This window comes from Hirundo rustica, chromosome 2 (genome assembly GCF_015227805.2).
Source record: "Hirundo rustica isolate bHirRus1 chromosome 2, bHirRus1.pri.v3, whole genome shotgun sequence".
NCBI lineage: Eukaryota > Metazoa > Chordata > Aves > Passeriformes > Hirundinidae > Hirundo > Hirundo rustica.
Genome location: NC_053451.1, coordinates 35,239,300 through 35,266,233, shown reverse-complemented (window position 1 = coordinate 35,266,233; position 26,934 = coordinate 35,239,300). Strand labels below are relative to the sequence as shown.

Sequence of the window (26,934 nt, the reverse complement as noted above, 5' to 3'; positions counted from 1 at the left end):
AAAGCTTCCTGATGTTTAAAAAGCTAAGTGTTTGTGAGGGATACAAACACACACACACACAAAATATACTGTTTTCTCTGGTAACCATTCATCACAGATAGTGACAGATATATCAGAATTAGGACTCATAGCAAAAGAAGAAATATAATCCCGATGCAAATTCTGCATGCCCAGCCAGTTATCAGCAGAGTGAGTCTGGGCCCAGCCCTGACCATTCAGTACAGCACAGAATACAAAAATCCACCGATTAAAAAGCTGCTGGAAAGCTAGGTATGAAAAAAGTCGTATATTTATTTCTTTTCCAACACTCATTCCAAAGGGTAAGGGCTGTTTAGTTCCCTTACAAACAGCACAGCCAGTTTCCCCAGGCCTTCCCTACCTCCACCAAAATCACAGTAAGACCTGATTTCTGTTCAATCACACTGGAGGCAGCAGGAGTTTCACCATCAAGGGCACTCCCATGTAATCCACTGTTGGATTCACCAGCAGTTGGAATGATCACTCAGCACAGTGAGAAGGGCAGCAAGCCTAGAACAGCAACTCACTGCTGTGTAGTAAAGTACAGCATTCGAGAAGAGCAGAAGAGGAAAGCGAACCAGAGCAGGCAGCTCAATCCATGCACTTTGACTGGAGTTTATCATCTGAGGATGCTCTCCATCCATCTGCTGCCTGCCTCTCTCGTGGACACAAGCAGTGGTGACCACTGCCGTGCAGGTGAGGAAGCAGGAGGGAAATGCTCCAGTGACCATATCACAAGTCCTGGCCCCGCTCCCAGCAAAGCCAAGAGAGGTCTAACAGCCACAGCTGTCGCAGTGCCACCTCAGTGGCTGTGCCTGGCCTTTTCTATCCACTCCTTCATGAGGCAGACCTCCATGGCTCGAGCTTGCTGGACAGACTTGGGGTCCAAAGGGTTTCGGCCGCGTAGGTCCAGGTGATGGGCTCCATCTGGGATCACAACCGCCACGAGGGAGTCGGTGATGTTCTGGGTCACCCCACCTGCAGACCACGGATCCAGGCCACCATTGCTGTAAGGAGAGACTATCTCACTAGGGTGCATGTGCACAGCAGTCTGCAGTGAGGCTGCTGCTCACATCGACATCTCTACCAGTTTTGCATGTGCAGCAAGAGAAACAGACCTCAGCCCTGTCTTAATGTCTTGTGCCCACTCCTCTGCTAAGAAGCACCTTCTTGACAGAGCTATGGAGCTACCAGCAGCTTAGGCAAGGCTACCCTTGTCATTACGTATCTGCTAATTCAGATTATAACCTACAAGAGTGTAAAAGCTTCTGAAGAGAAATCTGCTGCCACCTGTCATAGAAGTTTCAGGATTTTCTCTACCAAAACATGCCCGAATTCCCAAATCAAAGCACTTCACTCTCTTTCTTCACAGTCTGCCATATACAAATTATTCACTTTATTTTTAGGAAGTTCTACCTTTTGCCGTCTCAGCTGAGTGCCAACCTGGTTTTGCAAAGAAATGTTTGAATGTTTTTTTAGTCCCCTGACTTTAATAACAACCATATGAAAAAGAAGATTTTATCCCTTTAAAAATTGTCAAAAATGACTCTTCCTCTGTGACAGGACAATACTATTTACTCCCCTTCTTCCCCTCATCCCAAATCAATTCTAAAAATTCCTTTCACTATAGATATGGCTCCAAATAATAGTCGATAGAGCAAGCCAATGGCTCAGCTGGGAGAGAGCTTTCCATCTCTCATTCCCAGCTTTGGACTTGACCCAATAACCCCTACTACATCTTATTTTCCTTTACTGCAATGCCCTTCCCACACGTGGCCCATCTTTCTGCACAAAGAATGCAACATCCATCCACTTGTGGAACTACACAAACCCAGATCTGTTTCTCACTTGAAACACTGGACCTGCCCACAAAAGGAAATGTCAGAGATGGGCTGTGGTATGAGACCGTAAATTTCCAGAAGGAGCTAAGAAATTAAAACATCCTTGGACTCAAAGATATGCAGCTAGAAAAATACCACAATGGCAGCACCAGGAAATAACAGTAAAATAATGAATAATAAAAAAAGCTTTTTTAGACCCTGATGGGGTCTAAACTAGTATTTCACTTGTTTTGCCACTGAAAAAACCCCAAAACAACTAAGTATCTCAAGTCCCTATAGTTCTTTATTTTCAGTGATTCTAAATATGACTTAGGACAAGAGAAACATTTTGTATCTGCAAAACAAAAAGCGTTGAGAGCTGCCCAATAAGCCAAAAGCATTGGATTTAAAAGGTCACCTGAATCAGCAGAGCACCTTGGCAACAGGGGGATGAGTTGCTGAGAGACCCATGATGCACGTGAACTTGGATCTTTTGGTCCTAGTCATGTGGAAGCTAAGCATGCCACAGGCTTTTCTGTGAACTTCTGGCTGCATCCTCTGCATTTCCCTCCAAAGGATGGCACCAGAGGCACTGACACAGTTTGGGAAGTGAAACTTGAAGAGAGGGGGGATGGAGGACTCACCACAAAATCATAAATCCTAACAGATTTTGCAGATTAAGGTCACTCCAACTGGAATGAATTATTTAGGTCTTAAAACTAAGCATGCATCTAAGTACTCAGTTGCCCATCTCACAGGACAGGAATTTCCCACTATAAACCAAAGAAGCAAAAGAAGAGAAAGAATAGGTCAGACATTTCTTTCTAGCAGTGGCCAGGCAAGCAGGACTTCAGAAAAGAACTAATGCAAAACTCAGCATGCTAGTCCTGTTTTCAATTCCTGTACTTCCTTGACAGCAGACAGAGGGTTCTGCCTATCCCACAATACACAGTTCCCTTTCCTATATTCTCTTCAGTCTCCTCAGCCCTCCTGCCGTGCCCAGAAGTTTTACACAATTGTAGCAGCACTGTCTGTGCATCCTTTTTTAACATGACCACCCTCCACAACTGTCATGTCTCCTGTTAACTTTTTTCTCTAACCTTTTCTCTTCAGCCACACACTGTTCTGCCTTCTCTTCTTTGCCTCCATTCCCTTCTTTAGTGATAACAATTCTCCCTTCTGCACAGAGCACAAGAATCTCTAAACACAGAGCCCTTACTTTCTGCCTCTCCCGTGCCAGTGCAGGACTAGATATGTGGGTGCTCTGACTTAGAAGCCTACAATTTAGCTGTGATTCACTGAGATTGAAAAAAACATTTTTAGACTGTGCACACCAAATTCCATACTGTCTGATGTAACCTGGGCTGATTTTGATGACCACAGTACACTGCTGATGAGACACCACACCTGCTACAAGCTCTCTGCCATCACACAGATGAACAGTACTAAAATGTCACTTCCCACCGCTGTGCAGCACTTCAACACCAAGTACATAGCATGTTCCAGTAAGAGGAGTAAAAACTGCTGGAAAGGAAAGGGGAAACAGTGTTGTGAAAGCCCCAGTTTCCTCAGACTAGATTTAATAAAGATGTACTGCCCAGGACACGCAAGTACCACCTGCCCACAGCCTCAGCAACCTCTTACACGCTGCATAACTCCAGGAAAGTGCCAGAATGGCAACAGAACTCCCTGCATTAATCCCACACAGAACAAACAACAGTGTGACTGTGCAGAGTGATGTACTGCTCACAGAGGGAGAAGCAGCAGCAGCAGCTTCAGCATCCTGGCCAAATCCCACTGTGTCTGGATAAATCCACCCTACAGTGGTTCTCTTTAGATGGAGTACTTTTCTCTTCCTGCACTACACTGTTGTGCAAGTTGCCTGTCACTTGAGACACAGTCCTTTTTACCCCACAGGGAGCCACATCCACTGGTAAACATTGGGATGTTTTTTGTAAAGCACTCTGCAGTGTTTGAGGATAAAAGGCTCTTATATAAAATGTACAGTGTTGACAATGTATTTGTTTGAAGAGAAACATCCCAGCTTGAGATCCAAAAGCTTTGTGTGTACAGCACTACTTTAACATTCATTTGGTTGCTTTCAGGCTTTTCTCATTTCCAGCTCCTTCAGCTGGCATAAATTCTTAAACACTTATTTAGATTTGTTTGCTTGTCTATCGCTTACAAAGCGGATTTCTACTGTACAGAGCTGTGCAGCCTTGGAAATAAGCAACACTCTGCAGAAACTAAGTGAAACCAACCAATTTTTTTTATTAAAAAGTTTTCCAAAAAAGGGTGGGATTTCTCACTCCAGAGTAGATATCCTGCTGGGACAGAAACAGCAAGAGGCAAACAAGAGGAAAGCAAAAGGCCTTTGCAGCCAAACAGACTGACACTAGCAGCTGCAATCCAGAAAATAATCCCCAGTTCTAGTGAGAACTTTCTACTTTTAAAATGCATACCTATCTACCAACCCAAAAGACTGAGCTTGGTTTGTAGAAGTGGCAAGGTGTTTTATGAAAAGGCCTGGAAAAATTTCAACCAGAACACAGGAATACATAGGCAGGAACTTCCCACAGTGGGCAATGGGTACAGCAAATCAGGACTCCTGAAGCCTCAATGAGTTTGTGGAACACCTCCCTCCCACATAAGAACCTGATGGGTAGAGTAGATAGTCACCTGGATCACCTCACAGTGTAAGTAAAACTCCCTTTACAGACAGCAGAGTTTAATCTTAAAAATCAGGCAAGTGAAGGCTGAATAGAGAGCAAGCAGCATGGACTAGCTTTTTGTGCTAGACTGAAACATTTCTTTCACTTCTTGTGCACATATAAAAGCATTTCAGACAAACTTTTGTTGCATTACCAGTATTCCTTACTAAAATAGAAACATCTTTGTATTTGGAGCTTACACAAGTTTGTTGAAACTTGCCTAAATGCCACTAAAAGAAAAAGCTGTTGGCAGTACTAGAAAAACTTCCAAAGTTACTTCCCTCTCTTTTCTGTATCAAAGGGAAAAGGGAATTCCAAGCCAGCCCCTTCACAAGGCTATCACACTGAGCAATAATTTTGGTCACCAAGATTCTGTGTTATAGCTAGAACTCATTTAGACTTTCCTTTTATGTGTAAGCAACAGTGCTTTGGGCTCATAAAAGAAGGAATTCACCAGCATGGGAAACCTGGATTTTCACCACAAGATAAGAAATCCAGATGGAAAGAAGATGTTTGGCAGAATCCCAGCCCAGATTCTTTTTCTAGAGTCACACAGGCAGTAAGGGCACAGTCGGCCTCTTTGGCCACTGCAAATTGACCATTTTACTCTCAATAGCAGCATAAAGCATGCCCATCATTTATTCAGCTGGAGTGCTGGAGACAGATCCCTTTGCTACTTGGGGCAGATTCTCTACACTGGAAACCCATACTGGTGGAAGACTCTACACTATCAGCTGAAACAAGGCTTACCTGAAGATGATGTTGCTGTGTGAACTGATGTTTTTTCCTCCATACATAGAAAGCATCCAAGAGAGGCGAGGCCTCACCCCCCACATCCTGTAACACTCTTCTGAAAGTGCATCAAAGTCCCACTTCTGAGGCTCAAACATGTCATGGACACCATCTGTGCATAAGGGCATCACCATCTCAGTGCAAGCCTGGAAGAAAGGGCAGGTCAAAGCATAATTCCTAGGAGAACATGCAACAGCTGTTACTGCGCTATTTAAAAAAAAAAGGCTCCAAAGAGTCAAACAACATTTGATCAGTAATTACTACCTAACTACTACAGAATTGGAAAAGACCTTGTAAGACTAAGTTTAACCATAAACCAAAAAAATGACAAGTCCACCTCTAAACCACGTACCTAAGTGCTTAGTATCTTTTAAAAAAACCTCCAGGATAGTGACTCCACCATTTCCCTTTGTAGCTTGTTTCAGTGCTTGACATTTTTCCTAATAGTCAATCTAAATCTCCCCTGGTACAGCTTGAGGCCACTTCTCATTCTACAACATGTTACTTAAGAGACAGAAGCCTTGCTCCCTACAATCTCCTTTCAGGGGGCTGTATAGACATTAAGGTAATTCTTAAGCCTCCTCCTTTTCTTCAGGCTAAACATCCCCAGCTCCCTCAGGCACTCCTCATCAGCTTTGTGCTCCAGACCCTTCCCCAGCTCCGTTGCCCTTCTCTGGACACGCTCCAGCCCCTCAATGTCTTTTCTTGCAGTGAGGGGCCCAGAACTGAACACAGGATTTGAGGTGTGGCCTCAGCAGTGCTGAGTACAGGGGGACAATCCCTGCCCTGCTCCTGCTGGCCACACCAGTGCTGATACAGGCCAGGATGCCATTGGCCTTCTTGACCACCTGGGCACACCCTGGCTCGTGTTCAGCTGCTGTTGACCAGCACCCCCAGATCCTTTCCCACCAGGCAGTTTCCCAGACACTCTGCCCCCAGCCTCTAGCTCTGCATGGTGTTGTTGTGCCCCAAGGGCAGGACCCACCACTTGGCCTTGTTAAACTTCATACAGCTGACTGCTGTACACAACTTAAAATTGTCTGCTGTACATCATTTTCCAGTCTATATGAGCAGCTGAAACTCAACAAGCAGCTAGATAATGAAGGAAGATACAATCTAAACCTCTTCTGCTGCTTCTCTTTTCTGCCTTGCCTTCCCTGCTACAATCATACTTTGTTTGTGACTACATTTGTCATCAGTACATCAATACATCTGGTACAAGATATTGACAGCTAAATTACAATTCTCATCAGGTCTAGATCAAAATCCACCACTGACTTGCAATTTTTAAAGATTAGTGAACATACCTGGTAGTACCAACCCATTTCACCGAGACTCTTTGTTGCACTCTGTGACACATCTAAGCATGAGGCTTCTCCTGTATAGTTGTAATATAAATTTACTGCCTGGAAAATATTCTGCAGCAACAATTTGTCAGAGAGACTGGGATCCTTCAAGAACTTGCAGACTTCCTGCAATGAAGAGAGAAGCTGTCTCAATCTGTAGGAGTAAAATATTAATACATGACACCTGGTAGGATATTAATTTCCTTTCCAAGTACAGTCAGACCACTTCCAGAAAGTGTCTATGAAATTATATATCCCGATTATCACAAAAAGCACTATCACATATGTGTAGTGCATGCTAGTATGAGGAACCTGAAACTTTATATTTCCTGATGAAAAAGTTTTTAAAATACCCAGCAGTGCCACCTTAATATTTCATTCACCAAATTTTTCAACCCATTTCCCATACTTTAAAATAGATTATACTTAATCAATAGTATTTAGTACCTCTGTAATTAAAGACAGCACATACAGATATGTAACAGAGAAGCTCCAGGTATAGACTGGGGTTCCTGGAAGTTTGATGTAGGTAGCTCACAACAGAGAACTGATTAAACAACATACATACATATATATCCAGCTACTGATTAAGGTTGGAAAAGACCTCCAAGATCATCCAGTCCACATATTCCCCCTCCTTTCTTGCCCTCAGAGTCATAATAGAGCTACTGTTTCAAAAAAGAATCTTAACAGGTTATATAAATCAGATTCTATACATTAGTGTTGTCCAGGTGAGTAGTGGCCTCTTCTGGGTTAGGTTTATATCTCAGTTAAACAGAGGTAACATGAACGGTGGTGGAGGTGAGCATGTCTCTTGGTTCTTTCAGACTGATAAAAAAGCAGAAATAATTTTCCAGGTGTTCATCCTGCTCCTTGCTGACAGCCACACAGGACAGATGAATTTCCCAGATTTTGTTTTATAATTAACTACTGCCTAAAATAGTTGTATCTTACCTGCCTTACACAGTAACCCAAAGTCCTGCAGGGAAATTCAGCCAGAGTCTTAAAAGAATAAGAACACTCCAAGAATATAGAAATCTTGGAGAGGGCACTGTGGATAAACAGAACTGCACAAGTGAAAGCTTGCAAGTGTAAAAAGAGGTTCTGCTTCCAGAAGGGACCCTGCAAGGAGTATGTTTGCAGAGCGACATTTTCTCTCTTACTAGTTTTCCCACATCAAAAAGGACACAGGCTCAAAACTTGTTCAGTTGCAAGCTCTGTCAGCTAAGTCTCACATCAGAAACTCTAATTGTGCGTGCTTTTTGTGCAGCATCTCTGCTACTCAAGAACGGCTCTGCAGGACAGCTGAGGTTTCTCAGTCATCCCTGGCACAGTTTTTCCCCAGGGCTGTTGGTATAACCTATTAGACCTACAAGTGGCAGTTTAGGCAACAAACCAGCTCATGCACCAGATATTATCTCGGTTCTCTTTTCTCTGCACACTGCTTCTATGGAGCCAAGAAAACAAATGAAAAGGTGCAAGCTAGGAGAGAAGGAGAGAATTAATTAAACCACATAGTAAATTCTACAAGATATTGGTTCTAAATTACCTGTATAGGCCAAGCTGGCAGAGGCTGCAAGAAGTCAGCTTTATAGGGATAATTCACCATAGCCAAGTTTACCCAAGTCTCACTCAGCCAATTTTTCAATACAGCAGCATCCTGAGGAGTTTTTAAGGGGCTGCACAAATGAAATGTGTTGGAAAGCCACTGCAAACCTGCATCTTTAATAAAAATAAATTGATTAAACAATATTTAGTGTATTGTACCATTAACACATGCATCAGTTGCACTGCTACTAAAAAATATTTTCACTTAGCCTAACTAATTTAGTGAAATTATTCCACACACTACAAGCACAGCAGATCAAATTTTAGTCAGCACCTCACTACAACTTTGATTATACAACTAACTCTTTTCAGTTAGTTGTATAATGAAAGAATCACTTAGGTTGGAAAAGATGCTCAAGTCCAACTGAGTCCCTATCACTCAGTTCATGATGACTACAGTAATTTTCTTTTCCTGAATGCCTCAGTTGACAAAAAGTGTTTTTTTTATTTTAATGACTATCTGGCCTATTTTGTCAGAAGGAATATAAGCACTGAGGTTCTGTTCTTGTCTGACCTTAGGAATGTTTAGACCTGTATTCTGCATTCCACCAGACCTGAAGGAAGTCTGTGATACAACAAAACAGGCATTTTAAATTAGTGCTAGGTTCATCAGGCAGTTTTCAGTACTAAAAGCAGAGTTTCAAAACACCCAAGACATACACAGGTGAAAGTCATAACATGCTCTTGATCATTACTATTCCTTGCAAAACCACTGGTGAGATCTTACCTGTTGAGGAAAGGTGGTTAACAGCACCCCAGGAATTCCGGATGCTCTCTGAGCAGCCTGGGCCACTCTTTTTGAAGTCATTGGTCACTATGCTGAAAAATGTTCCACATGGAACCAAATCACCGAACTGCCAGATCGGGGCAGACGCTGCCAGAGCTCTGCAAAGGGACAGAAAAACAGCCTGAACCCTGCAAAACGGTCTCCCATACCCTCCCCACAGCCACTACCTAAGTAGCATTTACAACAGCTTGGACACCATGCTCTAGGTGAACTAACCATAATGCTGCAAAATTATTCTGCAGGTCTGTATGCATAAAGCTGCTGGAAGATGTAAGTCTTGGACACTGGTACAACAACAACAGCAAATACAAGAGGTGGAAATTCAGACTTGATTACTTTATTGTTTTTCATTCTTATCTATCAATTAGGTCTTGTGTGAACTCAAATGAAAAGAAGCCCAGTCCATGAAAATAAACTCCCTAGCTTGTTTCCAAGAGAGTAACTAGGGTATTGAAGAGATTAAAGTCATCAGGAAGTCTGGAGACCCTAAAAAAAATTAGGTACACCAAGTCAGTGTTCATGCATTGTTTTCACAGATCTAACAGGTAACTCTGACACCATCCAGTACCTGCTGACCTACAGCTGCCTTTGTTAGGCAAACAGTGCCTCTTCACAAATTCAAAGTAACTTGATTCCTTCTCCCAGTACTGAAAAATTCAAGCCAGCTTGGATTATGGTACTTCTCTTCTCCCAGAGCAGTAATATTTATAGCACAGAAGTAACAAATGCCTGCTCTGTTAAAAGCAGGAGGAGCACACTCACCCAGCCACCACATGGGGATACTTCATCCTAAACCAGGCTGCCAGCATTCCTCCGTAAGACCCTCCAATAGCTATGACTGGACTGTGCTGAGCCCCTGCAATGGTCGTCTTTAAGTACTCAACGAGTACTGCAAAGTCTGCCAGAGCTTGTTCGGATGTCAGGTAATTGAGATGCTTGGAATCCTGAGAGAAAGAAGGCAGGTTGTGGACAGCATGAGTGATTTCCAGCAGCAGTCTTTATCTTCCCTACAGCAGCTACAGATAAAATCAGGCATACAGCTAAAATCACAGGTCTAAATCTGTGCCTGAGAACAAATGACATATTCTTTGCAGATGTCCCTTGAAGCACTAAAAAAAACACCCAAAACCTCTAAGTTTGGGAGTTTTTTAACCCTAGAATCGATAGTTACAAAAAAGTTACATCTCACTCAAGTTAACACTCATTGCCCTGGCAAGAATTAAAATATGCAGAATGATGTTTGTATGGAATACATTTATTAGGAAGACAAAAGATGGCACTTACACTGAAAGACTCATTCCCAAAGGGCAAAGATTGTCCATAATATCTGTGTTCAGCAAATACCAACATGGCATTAAGCTCTTCAGCCACATCCCACATAAAACCCTGGTTGGAGGAAAACAGACAATGAAAATAATTGAGTCAACTTGTTTAAAAGTCTCTAGTTTCAGTCTAGCATACTCCAACTCTTTGATTGGAAGATATCACTATCAAAATGCCACTAGAAAGACAGAATGCAATTTGGTTTTAAGGTATCATTGTTAGCTCAGGGCAACTATGGTGTTTCCTCTGGAAATTTTCTTCACTGCTCCAGGAACTTAATACAAGTGTATCCCTTCGGTTTGTTTGGGCTTCAGATAGGACCCTGAATGCCCTTAAACTTTTTCTGTGCTTTTGTTCAGCTTCCTCTTCCTCCTATAACAATCACAGCAATCATTACAAACTTCTCTTCCAACAACCTTCTGTGACTGTCCTCTTGTTCCTCCTCACTTTTTCAGTGCACCATCACTGGCACGTGGGACCGAAACCCCACTACCTCCCACGTACCGTGTTGTTGCAGAACCACTCGATGTCTCCTTCATTGCCTGTATAAAACAGTATTGGCCCACTGTCCTTCCTCCAGTACTGATCTGCTACCAGGTACCTCTGCTGGAATGTACGATTTTCATCAAATCCAAAGTGATCAATCTGTAAGAACAGGCAGCAGCAACATGTTCAGAAAGCTAGAACTGATCCTGGAGCCCACTGGGAGTGCTAACAGTTACCTTACAGACAAAAAAAAAAGTCATTAAATTAATTTATATTCATAATTCATCAAATTATTTCTGCTTTGTGGAAAAGTCAAAATTACATATATTCTAAATACTGAAGGAGAAATGCTATTTTCAGCCATTAAAAAAAAATCCATGCCCTTTTTATAGCATCCTACTTAACACCAGATATTCTAAATGTATTTAGGAAGCCAGAGAAATCTGCTGAGAGGTCACAAAGTACCTCATGCAATAAAACTGTATCAACAAGTAAAAAGAGTCATCACAGGATGTTCTGAGTCTCAGGAAAACCTTACTTGCCTAGTTCTTAAAAAAACCCCAGCAAACAAAACAAAAAAGAAATCCAAAACCAAGAAAAAACCCATCTCTTCTTCCTCTCCTCCTTCTGGCTTAAGAATTAAATTTAAACAGATTCTTTTTAGAAAGCGTGTTTTTATCACTGACCGCTGCTCTACAAATATTGCCAGCATATATATATATATCCCTTGACCCAAATCCCACAGTGTTGGATTTATCTCCTCATTAGAAATTCAATTCCTAAGGTAATATTTTTCCAGCTTTTACTCACACTGCTTTGTATTCACCATGCACCTCAACCCTACTCCTAGAATTCATCCACACTGGAAAGTTTATCCATTGCTTTTACAAGTAACTCCCTGCATAGGCATAATCTTATTCTGGTATACCCATACAGGCTTTTACTATGAAATATAAAATAAACCAAACCACAAAATTACTCCAGATCTACCCTACTTCATCACCATGTATTCACTCTTCACTATTTTTATTCATCAGCTCAAGATGACCTGTAGCTTCCCAATTTCGACTTTCATCAGCCCATCAATCCAGCATTTCCTGTCCTAGGTCCTGCTGGTGGTAACAGCCTGACATCTGCTGGCTTAAGGATCTCTGCTCGCCCGTCCATCCGCCTCCACACACAAACTCTGCCACACCCCTCAGATGCTACAGGAAACAAACTTTCACATTCCCTGTTTTGGGAACATCTGCAAGTTAAAGTTGAAAAGCGGCCGATCACCCCCAAATCCAAGCACTTGCTGTTATCACAGTAACTCAGAAAAGCCTAACGCTCCGCCCGCAGGATCCAGCTACTCTGCACCAGGTACTTAAATTTGCTTTGGGTCAAAGAGAGCACAGGAGCTTATTTCAGACCTACAGCCTGCTGCAAAATGTCTTTTCTGAACTCTCCCAAGGGTTACTCACTCTTGGACTCAAGTGGGAGGAGGTGTGTGTTGCAGCCCACTGCTGGAACAGCGGGTGCAGGTCTGGGCATGGTGTGGACAGACACAAGAGAAAAAGACTTTGCCTTCAATAAGTAACTTCAGTGACTGCTTCCAGACCCAGTTTTCACAGTTTTCCTCAGGGAGGCCATTTGCTCCCTACTCATAAGTACACGGTGATGCTATCATGTGCATATTTAAGGGCTCTTTCACCGAGTTTTTTAGTTTTACCTATTAAGAGTGATTAAATGTAGAAAGGCAGAACAAGGTCAGCGACTGATAAAGTCTGTGGTCATCAGACCTTGGGACAATTAAAGGGAACAATCAGTTAAGGCGCATCTAAGAAGTCACTGTGTGGTTTGATAAACTCCAACAATATTAGAAAGTACAACTAACATATCTTTTGTTCCATGTCTGTTTGTAAACGGGAGAAAATCTTTTTCTATTTAAAATTTCTTGTGAGGCTGCTTGCCAGAGATAGGAAAAACAGGCCCATGTGTCCTGCTTGCCTTTTATGGAATCATCTAAATTAAATATTTAGACTTAGAACTTGATTCTGCATCCTTCCTGCCTGAAGCCGGAGTGCCAGCTAGAGGACTACAGCCCCAAAACTATTCAAGTTTCCTAACTACAAAGATATATGCCAATGCAGGCAGCTTAACATGCAAAAGACAAAAGAAGAGTGCAGAGGGGAAACTAAAGCAAAAACAAAATAATAACAAAACAAAAAAAAAAAACCAAAAAAAAAAAAAAAACCAAAAAAAAAAAAAACCAAAAAAAAAAAAAAAAACCCAAAAAAAACCCCCACCAAACTCACACAGATAAAATTTTCAATATCGGCCTGAGCTTATCCAATGGGGTATTGTGCAGAACAGATTCTAAAGCCCATCTTACTATTCCTGTCTCACAGGAGCTAGAAAATTAGGAGAGTGATACTCCAACATGCACATATTTTCCCTAGCTATGGCTAGGGCTATGGCTAGCTTTCTTTAGAGATAAGAATTTGCTGCTGATGTGGTCTGCAAGTCTACTTCCCCAAAACAAACCACAAAATCACAATGTTCTAGCGAGTCTGTATTCCAAAACCAAGAGGGAGAAACATACAGGAATTTAAGCTCTCATTTGGTGGTTTTAGTAACCATGTTGATCAAAGAGTCATGATTCTCTGTCTTGACTCTGACATGCTGTACACTCCCTCACTGCCATCACCCGTGTTATTCTTTCCTATTCCTCCTTCAGTGTGTAGAAATTTGAAGCTCCCACATCAGCTAAATTGCCTCTGTTCACCACATTCATAGCACAACACATGGACACGTGTAAGATCCCAGGCAGAAAAAACCACAAATACAGACTTTTCCAGAACAAACAAACAAATCCACAAGTATCTATTACTCGGCTGAATTGCAGAAACTCCCTTAGTTCTAGATGATGGGACTTCATACCTTGTCTTTGCAAGGGTAAGACATACAGCATGAATAAAAAAAAATCCAAACTGAAACAAAACCTTATGTTTGTAAAGCAGTCTGAGAAGAAAGTGTCACAAAGGTGATTATTGCCAAGAAATTCAAAGAAATTCTAAATCCAGAGCATCAAAACACAGTGTGGAGGTATCACAAGGAGTATCTTCTCACATGAGTAAAAACTGTGTTAAAACTTGCCAAGCCAGAGGGAAGAAGCCCAAGAATCAACACCAAATTGTGAGGTGAAAGGTTTGGAGATGCCGGAAAAGCTGCAGTTCAGGAACAGCAGATGGAGCTGTTGTGTAGCCAAACCTGCAGCAGGAGCGCAGGGCTGCACAGGAGCTGCTGGGTCTCATTCACTCGCTTTATTTCACCATTCCCTATAGAACAGGCCTGCAAACAGGCAATGAACCCCAGCAACCCTGTGAAGCCTACTGTGGTACTCAAAGCAACCAGATATTTTTATAGCTTCTTTTTTTTTTTTTAAGCAAATGTCATTAAAAATTGAACCAGAAAGTGGTTTTTTCCCTACTCTTAGGCAAAAGGAGCACGATAAAAGCAATGACTTTCGCAACCAGACCCCAGCTGCAAAAAGAAAAAAACCTGTTTAGTACACATTTAAAATACCTTAGCTGCTGGTTAAAACAATGGTAATGATATACTAGCAGATATGTGGTTTTTCCAATTAAAATTCTCATAACTACAGCTGTGTCCAGAATGTCAGCAGTAAGTACAAGGTCCTGAGCAATCCTAAACAATTTTGAAATTGACCCTGCTTTGTGGGGGAGGTTCGAAGAGATGATGGCGAAGTTCCCTTTTAAAACTAAAGTATTCTAGAATTAATGCAAACCAGTTACTCAGCCCAAAGTTCTAAGCTTCTGTAAAGAGGACTATCTGGCCAGTTTGGTAAAAAATAACAACAAAGTCATCATCAGTGGTGCAACAGAAATGTTTTACAGATGAAAGTGTGATCTACTGACACGAGAACAGTCATTCTGATACTAATAAGAGGAAGGACAAAATCAGAAATGCAGCACTGAAACTCTTATGTTATGAATATCTTTAAGAGAAACTCTTGTTAGCTGAGGCAGGCAGGAAGAGTAAAGTGAACACCTAAATTTCAGTCCCACATACAGAAACCTTTGTGAACACTGCTCCAGTAAGAAAGCCCCATATTTTCCTGCACACCTCTGAGTCCAAAGACTCACAAAGCATTTGGGGAAAATAAAAACAAACACACAGCAGATGACTTACAATGAAAGCAGCTCTGATGGAAGGCTGTAGGCACTACCCAAGGCAGGGCTGCTGGGAACTGCACTCCCTGAGCTGGATGACAAATGTCGGTGGGCAGCACAAGGCATTGAGCCCACGAGGCTGATTAGAGCACCAGACTGAAGGCTCAGCTCAGCAGCTTTGATCCTTCAGCTCAGAGAAACTTTTTACAGAGAAGTGCAGCTCATCAGCTCAGGGTGAGGCACCTTCCCCACCCTGGTTTACTGAACAAACTCACACTGGGAGGAATGGCCAAACCCCACCTTGGTGCCTTCTGTCTGAACTATACAGCACCCTTCTATACCTTAGAAGTGCACAAGTACCACATGCTTATGTTGAGCTCTCAAAGATTACTTATCTCAAGGTAGCTTTTTTGTAATGTGATTTTTTGCTATTTTAAATGTCCATTTAAAATAAAACAAGCCACTCTGCCACACATCTGCCCTGGAGAGGAGACAAAAAGGCACAACAGATGTCAGTTGTTGTACAGATGTTCGCCTGCTTAATGTACTTCTGGAAGTATCCAGGAACTCAGGCAATGAGTAGAGTACAAAGACAAACCAGGACATATGGGCTGAAAGCCACTTCCTTAGCAGCACCTTAAGGTCACCAGTGACTACAGAGACAGGGCAGCAAAGGCAAGCCTTTACCAAAAAAGACGGTAATTCACAGGGCAGTTGTTAACCAAAAGCATGTAATACCATATGCAGCAGTAAATCAGCACCTGATGGTTTTATGCTTTTGGGTTTCTGGCAAGATTGTGAGCGTCTGAAAGCCTTTCTGTGATGCCTTGAATTTCAGTCCTCTATGCGATAGCTTTATTTTCCCAAACTGAATATTCCATGTGAAATGAAGCCAGTTGTTGTGCTGGTGAGAAGCCAGGGGATTTTAAGTCACGCTTTACTCTCCACATGTGCATGGAGTTGTTTTGAGGCTCATCCTGTCTGAATTATTTCCTGAGGACAGGAAGATACAGGATAGCCTGAGGATATCCTCCTGTGTAAACGGCGGCATGGACCTTAGCTTCCTTGGGATTTCACTGATGTGTTTCTTTTCCTGCTTTTACTGCTGATGGGCTGTGGGGGACTCCAGTCAGCTGGCCCTATTAGTTTTGTTTCCTCTTATAACCTTTGCTTCCTCTATTCAAATATGAAGTTCATGATGACAGGGACTTTCTTGTCATGCTTGTACATGAGGAGGGGGCAGATTTTGTTGAGCGCCAAGACTGAGGTTTCATCCCACCAGTACCTACTAAGATTCTCTCTTTGCCCCTGCTCAGTGCAGGAAAGGGAGAGAGAAAAAAAAAAAAAGAAGGGGAAAAAAAAAAAACAAAAAAAAACCCCACCCACACAAGAAAATCAAGCTTAGCTTTGTTTCATCTTTTTAATTTTAAATGCAAGAATGAGGTGTTTCCTTGCTTTCAAGGATGATAGCTATGGAAGGAACAACAGAGACTGAAGATTTGCAGCCCTCTGTTGAAATGCATAATCATTTGGTGCTCTGTGGAAGAGCAGGGAGATGTAAACTGCTCCTTTTTGCATCAGGCTGTGCAACCCACTAACTGGAAAACCTTAGACATAAATAACACCATCAATTTAAGAGATAGGATCATAGATTAGAATAATGGAACTGCTTAGTCTGGAATGACACCTTTAAGACTGAGTCCAACCACTAACTCAGCACCGACAAGCCCACCCCTAAACCACATCCCCAAGAGCCACATCCTATACACCTTTTGAACACTTCCAGAGATGGCAATTCCACCACTTCCCTGGACATACTGTTGTGGTGCCCAACAAGCCTTTCAGTGAAGATTTCCTACCATCCTAAACCCTTCCTGCTGCAACTTGAGGCCATTTCTTTTCACTGTACTGCTTCTTACTTAAGAGACAGAAACCCACATCCCTACAATCTCCTTTCACAAAGTTGTAGAGAACATTAAGGTCTCTCCTCAGCCTCCCTCTTGCCAGACTAAACACCACAGCTCCCTCAGCCACTCCTCATCAGCTTTGTGCTCCAGACCCTTCCCCAGCTCCGTTGCCCTTCTCTGGACACGCTCCAGCCCCTCAATGTCTTTCTTGCAGTGAGGGGCCCAGAACTGAACACAGGATTTGAGGTGTGGCCTCAGCAGTGCCCAGTACAGGGGACAATCACTGCCCTGGTCCTGCTGGCCACACCATGGCTGATCCAGGCCAGGATGCCATCGGCCTTCTTGGCCACCTGGGCACACCCTGGCTCATGTTCAGCTGCTGTTGACCAGCACTCCCAGATCCTTTTACCCTGGGCAGCTTTCCAGCCATTCTTCCCCAAGCCGGTAGTGCTGCCTGGGGTTGTTGTGACCCAAGGGCAGGACTGAGCACTTTGCCTTACTGAACTTCATACAACTGGCCTCAGCCCATGGATTCAGCCTGTCCAGATGCCTCTGCTGAGCCTTCCTGCTCTCCAGAAGACCAGCAGCTGGATTTAACCCCACTCACCACCACTCTGGGCTTAGGCATCCAGCCAGTTTTCCACCCAGCAGAGTATGCTCATCCAAGCCAAGACTGAACCTGTCACTGTCATTTTCCACAAGCTCTATAATTCAGAGGTTTTGCTCATCAGATTTAATTCTATTTGTAAATCCATCACATTTACCAAACCATACAGATAACAATAGACACGCTTTTTGACTATTTATTGTTTCCAATTTCTATTCAACTATTGAGATGGTCTAGGGCAACCGTTACCAATTTTTCCTTGACCGTAATGAAATTCCAGCCAAATATGCCCCCAGAGCAAATGCAGGCTCAGGATCCTTGTAATAGAAAGAATCTATCACTGCAACTGTGTACTTGAGAATACACTAGCCTTTAACAATGCACATGGGTTAGTGATAAACCAGGCAGTGTTACATTACAGTTTGACTTGATGATCTTAAAGGTCTTTTCCAGCCTAAATGTGTCTATGATTCTGCACTTCATGCATATTTCTGAAGCTTCTCTTGTCCTGCAGAAATCACAGCACCTGATTTTGCAATGCTGTTTAAGGAAGTCTGATTTTTCGCATTGATTTATCTCTTCAGTGATTAAAAGACATGAACAAGGAAAACAGACAGGAACTCTACCCCTGCCCTGAGTCACAGAATTTGGACAGGCACTTGAAAAGACCAAAGAAAATTTCAGCAGCTACAGGATATGCTGTAGGAAAGAACCAGGGTACTCAGGTCAGCCCTTGTTAGAAACAAACAGTACATGATGAAAGGTTATTTTTATGTCGGAAGCTCAACCAGCTAATGAGAACACAAACAAACTGATTTCAACTTCCACAAACCATTAATAGTTTTATGCTGCAATTGAACCTCCAATTCTGCTTACCATGTAAAAATGAAGTCCATAAATACATCGAGGCTTTAATTTCTCAGGTGTAGAATCCTCCAACAGACAGAGTGAAGATGCTATTATCTGTTAAAACTCCTCCATTTGGAAGGAGAAGTACCACAGGAACTCTGAACATCTTCTGTCCCAGACTTGAGAGCCACAAAGCTCCAGCACAAGGAGGAGAATGCACAAGGCAGGAATCTCTTCCATTAGCTTTACTGCTGTCACTCCTTAACCAGTCTCCCTTCCCCTGCCACGTGGCTCTTTTCAGAGCAATGAAGAGGCTTGTGCTGCTCAGACTCCACCAGCTACATAACTCCACAACAAACTGCAGCAGTAAACACTCCAAATGTTCACATCATTGATGCTTCCGTTCAGGCATTATTTTCCTGGTGAAATTCTTCCACAAGACAAGGGATGGGGTAAGGCATAGGGAACAACCTGGTCAGAGCCCCACTTCACAAGGTGTGATTTCACAAGGCTGAAAAAAGCACCAAGGTGCACTGCACCAGCAAAAACAAAGTTACCCTTGTGCAAGGTCTCTCAGACCCCTAATAGGCAAAGGCCACTAATTTTTTCCATGTGACTTCCAGATTGGATTACAAATCCATCACGTTCAGAGGATTAACTTGAGAGGAGAGGAAAAAATTGGATGTGAAATGTCAATGTGTCACAGATTAAGCAGCATAAAAGCATTCCAGTTTTTTTTAGAAGTGACCTAAAGTTCTATGTAGGACTAATTGTTTAAGTAAAAGCATTTGCAAAGTTTCATCCTCTCTGATGAACACGGTTTTCATTTTAAAGACTTCCTCAATTCTTCTAAAGCATTTCAGATCCAAGATAATATTTTTATTTAGTCAAATTAAGTATTTAAACCAGTCCTACCCCTACCCACAAAATGTCTAGAACTGTCAACTTTTCTAAATATTCTTAAAAGGTTTAATTCAGGTAGCAATTGTTTCCTTTCCCAGGTTTTCGGAACTACAAATAAATTTGCTTTATCATTCTCCCAGCCTTAGTTCAACCACTATTTACTTGTATTTTATTTTCTATTGATAACCCTACAATAGAGGATCCAAGGAAGTAGAGATGAACAGAGACAGCAAACAGGAAAACTGTCCTGTCATCTATCCAGACAATCTAATTAGGCAGAGCACAGACAAAATGACAAAAGCTCAGTGCAGGGATAACAGTTTATCAGTATTAAAAGGTTAAGTATTTTACACGTGCCACTGGGGATCGTGTAGCCACCAATTCTGACGAACATCGAGGCAGGGGAGAGAAAATTTCAGAAAACAAAGCAGAAAAGCAGCAGTTACTGCTACAGCCCTGATGCAATAGCCAAAATACCGCGTAGCAACTGCTACTTTGGCAAGCTTGCAACACCGAGGAACAACTTCTGCTTGCAGGGCTGCAAGATGTTGGTAGACAGGATGATGGGGAAACCACTCAGGGAAGTACCTGCATTTCCCTGCACCACCAAGCGTGTCCATATCAGTAATCAGAGGGAAAGGACATCACACAGTACCATGGCTCCATGGTGTCCCATGCAGGCAGCCTTTTCAGTGAGCAATCTCTTCAATGGAGACACACATCTCAAATTTTACTCTACAAGCACCTTTTCCAGCTAATCTTCACATAATCACCTTGGCTTCAAGCCTGACACAAGGGTGAACTTGTACACAAGCTCTGCATCTTGGCTGCAGGCGTGAATAATGCAAAAAGCTGTTACATCAATTTAAAGTTAGAAGCGACAGCCCACGAGGATCCAAAGTTCTGTTCTTCGCTCACTGTGTGCGTTTAGAGGACGACAATCACACACAGCACAGCTGACAGCAGCACGGTAACAGCACCAAACATCTGAATATATCACATGCAGGCTAGAGCTGAACTAAAGCACAGGAGAACTAGAAATTTAAAATAAGAAAGAAAATTAGCCCATTACACCACAGGCAGGGGGTATCTACGGACTGTGCTTAAAAGAAACACAATTCCCATTCTTCTGTCTATGCTTAATTCTCTGAACAGACATTCTCTGCCTAGAAAACAAAGGAATTAACCATTTTGCAAGTATTAGTATAATAGCCCAGTACAGCCTGGTTTACCCCACTAAATTTCTTAGAAGCTTCACTGCTTTAGATATAAAATCCAAATATTACAGGATGTATGAAATAAATTAAGGTATTCAGTTTTTGAAAACTTGAAATTAAATAATCAAGTTTGACTTCTGTTCTCTCACCAACTTGGCAAAATGCTACAAATTATCCGCACGATCTACAACAACTTCTTATGCTGATGGCTGGTCTTGATCTCCTCAAAATCAGATGAAGAAATAGACACAGAACTCATTGGCATAAAATTTCCTTTTGAACTTCATTTTTCTCCATATCTCCCCACCCACCCCCCACCACAAAAAAAAAAAAACCAAAAAACACCAAAACAAACCCACCCAAAAAAAAAAAAAAAAAAACACCACCCCAAAAAAAAAAACCAACCCAAAAAAACGACCACCCCAAAAAAAAATCAAAAAAAACCCCACCAGCTCTAAGACTTTGCTTTAACATGTAGAATCTCATGGTACAAGCCAAATTCAATGACATTGACAAGAGTTTTCATGCACATCTGGCTTGTAAACAGCTTGCTACTTCAGCCATATGCAGTTCTGCTTATTGTTTTGTTCTTTAGACTTTCTTTAATCTAGACAGTCTATCAGAAATCTCTCAGAGCTTTTAATGATTAAAGCTAGTGAGATATGAAATGCTCACTTTCAGCGAGGGAGCAGTGATCATTGATGTTTTTTGAGTCACTAGTATTAACTGCTCACTTGAAGGAAGAGGCTGCAAGTTGTGAGGAAATTGTTTCCTGCTTAATTTGAGAAGCTGATGTCTGCATTGTGACCCCACAGATAAGTAGTGCATAAAAATAAAAATTCACTGACAAGCTTTAACAAGTACTTCCCTGTTTTCCTGTTCACAGAATAAGAGCTATTGTTCCTGCTTGTGGACCTGGTTTATAGCTTACAGTTCCCATTTTAAATCATGCTATGAAATCAATGTAAGGGCTGCCAAGTACTCCTGTACTACTTGATGAGTAAAACACATATTCCAAGTAATTCACCTCAGAGACAAACATCAGCATCACTTCTTCTCTAAACACCGGCATAACTTTTAATTGTTACCAAGGGGCTCTGTAAAAAGCACTTTGTTTTTTCCTCCACCAGAAGCCAAAAGTGCTATTGTATTATGGTGCCAGGCATGAAAAACAAACCCATCTTAACCATTCCTGACAACTGTTACTATTCTGAGACACCAACCTGAGTCACAATATCATGCTAACCACAATTAAAAATGATAACCTCATCTCAATGTCTTCCTAAGCAAGTTTTAGACCTGTGATTGAAAACTACTTCATTAGGTTTAAAAACCATTTATATCCGTTCTAATTTTCACATTTTCAATCAGGGCTTTTATTTTCTGTACTTCAGAATTTCAGTCTGTAATAAAAAATAGGGCTCCTGATAAAGCCAGAAGGGATCAAATTGCATTACTTTTTAAACTTCGTCACTTTGAAGCTTCGACATATCTTCCTTTTATGTACACACAACATGAAGTGTGGATGCGTTTCAGAGCACAAAGACTTGCATGTGAATTCATTATGAGATACTGACATGGGTGTGAAGCCTGGGAAGTTATGAATCCTTCTTTTGGAAGGGGTGACACAACTGACAAGTATTAGTTCAAAAGATAATCTGATTGAAGGACCAGGCTCAGTAAGTTGCTGAACAAAAATTAATTTGTACATTGGTTCTTAGACAAATTCATAGCAGTTCACAAACTGGGACTGAGGTGAAGGGTTCTCAGCACAGTCTTACACAGCCATCAGTTATCAAATTGAGTGAAGAGACACTACATCCACTCTCCTTTCTAAGATGAGTTTATCCCTGAGAAGCCTTCAAAATCAGGAATTTTAAGGCATCATGCTCTCAGCAGTACTGGACATAAAGCACCACAAGTCCTCAGGCTGTGGTTTTTTGTAACACTGGTATGTGTGCCAAAGGCAGAGATACAAAAGCACAAGACAAGGCTCCCCAAAGATCAGAACTGACTGACTCCAGACCCTCCTCAGCATGCTGTAAGATTATTTCTACTTGGGTAAAGAGAGCTGGATGGATCTTGGATGCCTCACTAAGTCATTCCAATGAATTTGAACTGTGGTCACAGACACAGCTGCTTACAAAGAAGACATCCCAACAATGGTGTCCCTGGTAACATCTCTATACATTCTACACATCATTCTCTCTGTAAAGTTCCTTTTTGTATGGACTACTTTAACACACAAATCACAACCAACTGCTTAGCAGGCAAACAAATTACCATAGCCTTGCCTACAAAAGTCACACTGGTAAATCAGAAAAGCTAAAAAAGAGATCATCATCCCCTAAACAGACAAAATTTGTTAAAGACGTGGCTGATGGCAGAATTTCTCCTTCAAGGGACATCTCCTCTTCTAGGCCTGCATGAAGTACCTTTTTACTGAGGTAATTTCACTCATACATAGGAGGAGTAGAGGGCTGAAAGACATCAGTTACTTTTGAAGGGAGAGAAAAAGAAAACAAAATCACATCTCCAAGACAAAATAATAAAAGGTATTAAATACATACACAGCAAACAAGCTAAGATATGCTAATGCTAACAAGGCTAGTCACACAGACACAGGCACTGCTTGACTGATTTCTCAATATTCTAGACTTTAGCCCCATCACCACAGATGTCTGACACTTAAAGTGGTAAACAGGAGGAAGTTCAATGCAAATGGGCACTGAGCTCAACTCTGACTCTGTTATTTCTCCATTTTTATGAAAACGGATGTAAATGTCACTGATTCACAGTGACATTTAGAAGCTGACACTAAATCCTCAAACAATGTAACATGTCTATAGACTGGCAGGCCCAGAGGTTCCAACAAGCAGCAGTAATAAATTATTCACAGTGACCAAGAAGTAACTTTTTAAACAGATCATGCAAGGAATCTATTTACACTTTCAAAGTTTTCTTCTGTAGAACTAATAAATATTTAAAGACTCTATTTAAATATTAATATTTTCTTAAATATTAATATTTTAATATTAATAGGTATTAAAAGGCTTCATTATATTTTGCCCTATTATGAAGTATTTTCTTATACTGAATGCTTTTAGATAAATAATTTCAACTTGTGATGAAAACCAACAAAGAGAGAAACAAGAATTAAAACATGAACCTTAGCAAAGAAGAAAGACTTGGCAGCAAGGAACACCAGCAGATAATTCACAAGAAATACAATGTAAGTAATTAAACTTCAACAATCCTGAGAGGTGGCAAAGTATCACCACCCCTTATTTAACACGTTAATCACGGTTGTTACGTTGCACTACAGAATAATAAAGCAATTACAAACTCCCAGACAACAGCGCTGAGTGCATGTTTCGTCAGGGCTGAATGCTATCAGTTCTACACACTGTGCAACTGATAGTGTGTCCTATGCTCTCCTTGTGATTAGACCTTAGTGCTACCAAGTGCCAGGCAGCAGAATTCACATCTTTGATGAACACACCTCTCACACGCTGTTCAACACTATCAGTAAGTCTTTGGACAAGGAAAGCAAGGATTTCCAGGCCTGTGAATGGGCTCCCTCTCTCCTGCAGCAGCCACTCGCATCCGACATGATTTCACTTGAAGTGTGAGACTAAGAGACAGAAGGGTGAGCAAGATGTGCCATCAATATTTACAATAGGTTGTTCCTGTGACTCTTCCCTCCCTTCTCTCAATACCTATCTACATCCCAAAATCTACAGATCTCAACTACACCACAGCTCTGCTGCTTTGCTGGCAGCTGGGTATCACTTGGTCTGACTGTGCCAGAGTTGAGGAGAAAAGCCAGGTGACACCACAGCCCCGGGAGGAGATGAGGGCAGAAGAGTAACAGATGGTGACAAAGGGTGGTTCAGACCACAGCACAGAATTAGTATCACTCATACCATGATTACAATGTGCAACAACCAGTGTGCCACAACAATTAGCCTTAATTACACCACCACTGCAGGAGCGATATCCTGGCCAACGCTGGCCACACACTGCAGAAGGTATCTGCAGTATGCTCAAAAGCTGTTAGAGGAGTTAATGCAGGGACACAAATCTCAAATCACTACCTGAGTGAACATTAGGCAGAGATGTTTTCAAGACACAGAAATTCATGATTTATGCAGGGAGACCCCTGGAACAGGAGCATTCCCAAACCAGAAACACTGTCTGCGGAAGACTGTAATCTCAGTGGATGGATTTCTTACTAAAATCCTTCCCCATCTCTCACCTCAAATGACAGTGACGTTGACCCTAAAATTATTCTGCAGCTATTCAGGATAATCTTACAAGAGCTATCTGTTTTCTTTATGTCTGTTCTCTCTCCCATTTGCTCACTCCATCATAACTTCACCTTGTATAAAGCTGAAACAGGAGATATTCAACCTGCATATCATCCAAGACGTCCAGCCACAAGTTTCACCAAGAGACATTTAGACAGAATATTAACAAAAAAAATATTCACTGACATAGTTATCGAGCATTTGGAACAGGCTTCCCAGAGAGGTGGTCGAATCAACAACCCTGGAGGTTTTTAAAAGAGGTGCTGATGTGGCAACTGGGGACACTGTTTAGTGGTGCACTTGGCAGTAGCTGGTCAATGGATGATCTGAAAGCTCTTTTCCAACATAAACAATTCTATGCCTGTAAATTAAACACCTTCTCCTTCCCACCACACCCTGTGCAGACCAGAACATGAAATTCAGATGCATGCTACAAGCCTGCTTCAAAACAAACCAAGGGAGTACTAGAAAAATGTCCTCCTTCCTTACTACACCTCCCAGTAAAAAGAACAATTGCTTCCCCTGCAAAACCCAGGGATAGAACAGGGGACGATGCAAACACTCCTTGACACACCAAGGGAATTGTTGACTGTTTTTATGAAAACCTATGAACAAGGTGGGTTTCAAGTCTGATGCAGGGGAACCACACCATCATTAAAAGACAACACTGCAGAGCCCTCCAATCTGTTACATGCCACAGATTTCACCAACGAATAGCTGGAGGAGACTGGAGGACAAAGCTCAAGTTAGTAATAGAAATCTGTTCCATGTTCCATTTTTGCCTTTTTTCTAACTTGGAAATGAAACTCGGGATAATTTTAGCAAGGCCGTAATATAAAAGTGGATCTTTATTGAAGGCTTTCCGAGGCAGCTATGGAAAGGTGTCTACAAAAGCCCAGCCCCACAGTGGTGAGTACATTTTTATAGGTTTTAGGATGTTAATATAATAGATAAAAAGCACTAATTAGGAGGACAAGTGGCGATGCAATTTCCCCCCAGGTCAAGCCCCTTCTCTGGAGTCCCCGCTTTGGTACTAGCTGTACTTTGTCCGTGAAATGTATCTCAGAGAGCTGTTCTCAAGCTTGGTTCCCAGGAAGAACGAAGATAGCACGGAGCCTTGTACCCCCAGGGGCTGGGAGCTTTGGGATTTGTTTTGTCTTTTTGCCCAGGGAAAGGCCATGGGAAATTACTGGGAAAACTAGGCTACAGAGCTACAAAATATATGTGCAAAGAATACAGAGAATGTATAAAACAAACAAACAAACAAAAGGCAGAAACCAAAAGAGCATCACCATCCAGGGGTGAGCATACTTCCATGGCTGGGGGGAAGGCGGAATTAGATTTATCTTTACGGTCCCTCCAGACCCAAACCACTCCGTGATTAACAAAAAAACCCAAACAAATCCGCACGCAAGTGCGATCTGCGTGCAGCCCCCGCTACGGGAACACGGGCTCCAGGGCCAGGACACGGTGCACGGACACAAATGAGAGCAGAGCACCCGGCACCCTGAACAGCTGCACTCAACCCTCGGGGCCTTTTACCAAAGAGAACCAGCACTCAGTGTCTCTTTAAAAACCTGCGGATAGTCCTGTCCCGCCTGTGGCCCAAGTGAGGTTCGTGAGAGCGGAAAACGTCCCCTAAGTCCCCAAGGAAACTCCCTCCCTCCACAAGCGGCTCCCCACCTGCTGGCTCAGGTAGCGCGTCAGGTAGGGGCCGACGGGCAGCGAGGCGCTCCGGCGGCGGCGGAGCGGGGCGGGCAGGGCGCCGGCCGCGCCGAGGAGCGGCAGGAGCAGGAGGAGCCGCAGCATCGCCGCGAGCAGCCGGAGCGGGAGCAGCGGGAGGAGGAGCAGCAGGAACAGGAGCGCCCTCGGCCCCGCCGCTTTATACGGGCGCGGCTCCCCCGCCCGGGGCTGCCCGGCGCGGCCCCGCGGGGGGCGGTGGAGCCCCGGGGGCGGGGCCAGCTCCGCACGTGGAGGGGCGGGCCCTAAGCAGCGGCGGGTTTCGATTGGCTGTCGGTCGGCGGTTACCTCGCGCGCGCCTTCGCGGTTGGCTGGGGCGGCTTCCATAGGTGTTT

General features: G+C 42.6%; 1 protein-coding gene across 1 annotated transcript; it reads right to left on the bottom strand.

The window, feature by feature from the left end:
* Positions 1–267: 267 nt before the first annotated feature.
* Positions 268–26,647, bottom strand: PRCP (prolylcarboxypeptidase). The gene is made up of 9 exons (XM_040056912.2): positions 26,543–26,647; positions 10,910–11,050; positions 10,367–10,468; positions 9,845–10,026; positions 9,023–9,180; positions 8,237–8,409; positions 6,649–6,813; positions 5,300–5,487; positions 268–1,025 (listed from the first exon to the last, which is right to left on the bottom strand). The coding sequence occupies exons 3-9, from the start codon at positions 10,460–10,462 to the stop codon at positions 821–823; spliced, it is 1,167 nt and encodes a 388-aa protein (XP_039912846.1). The 5' UTR covers positions 10,463–10,468; positions 10,910–11,050; positions 26,543–26,647; the 3' UTR covers positions 268–820.
* Between the last annotated feature and the right edge of the window lie 287 nt (positions 26,648–26,934).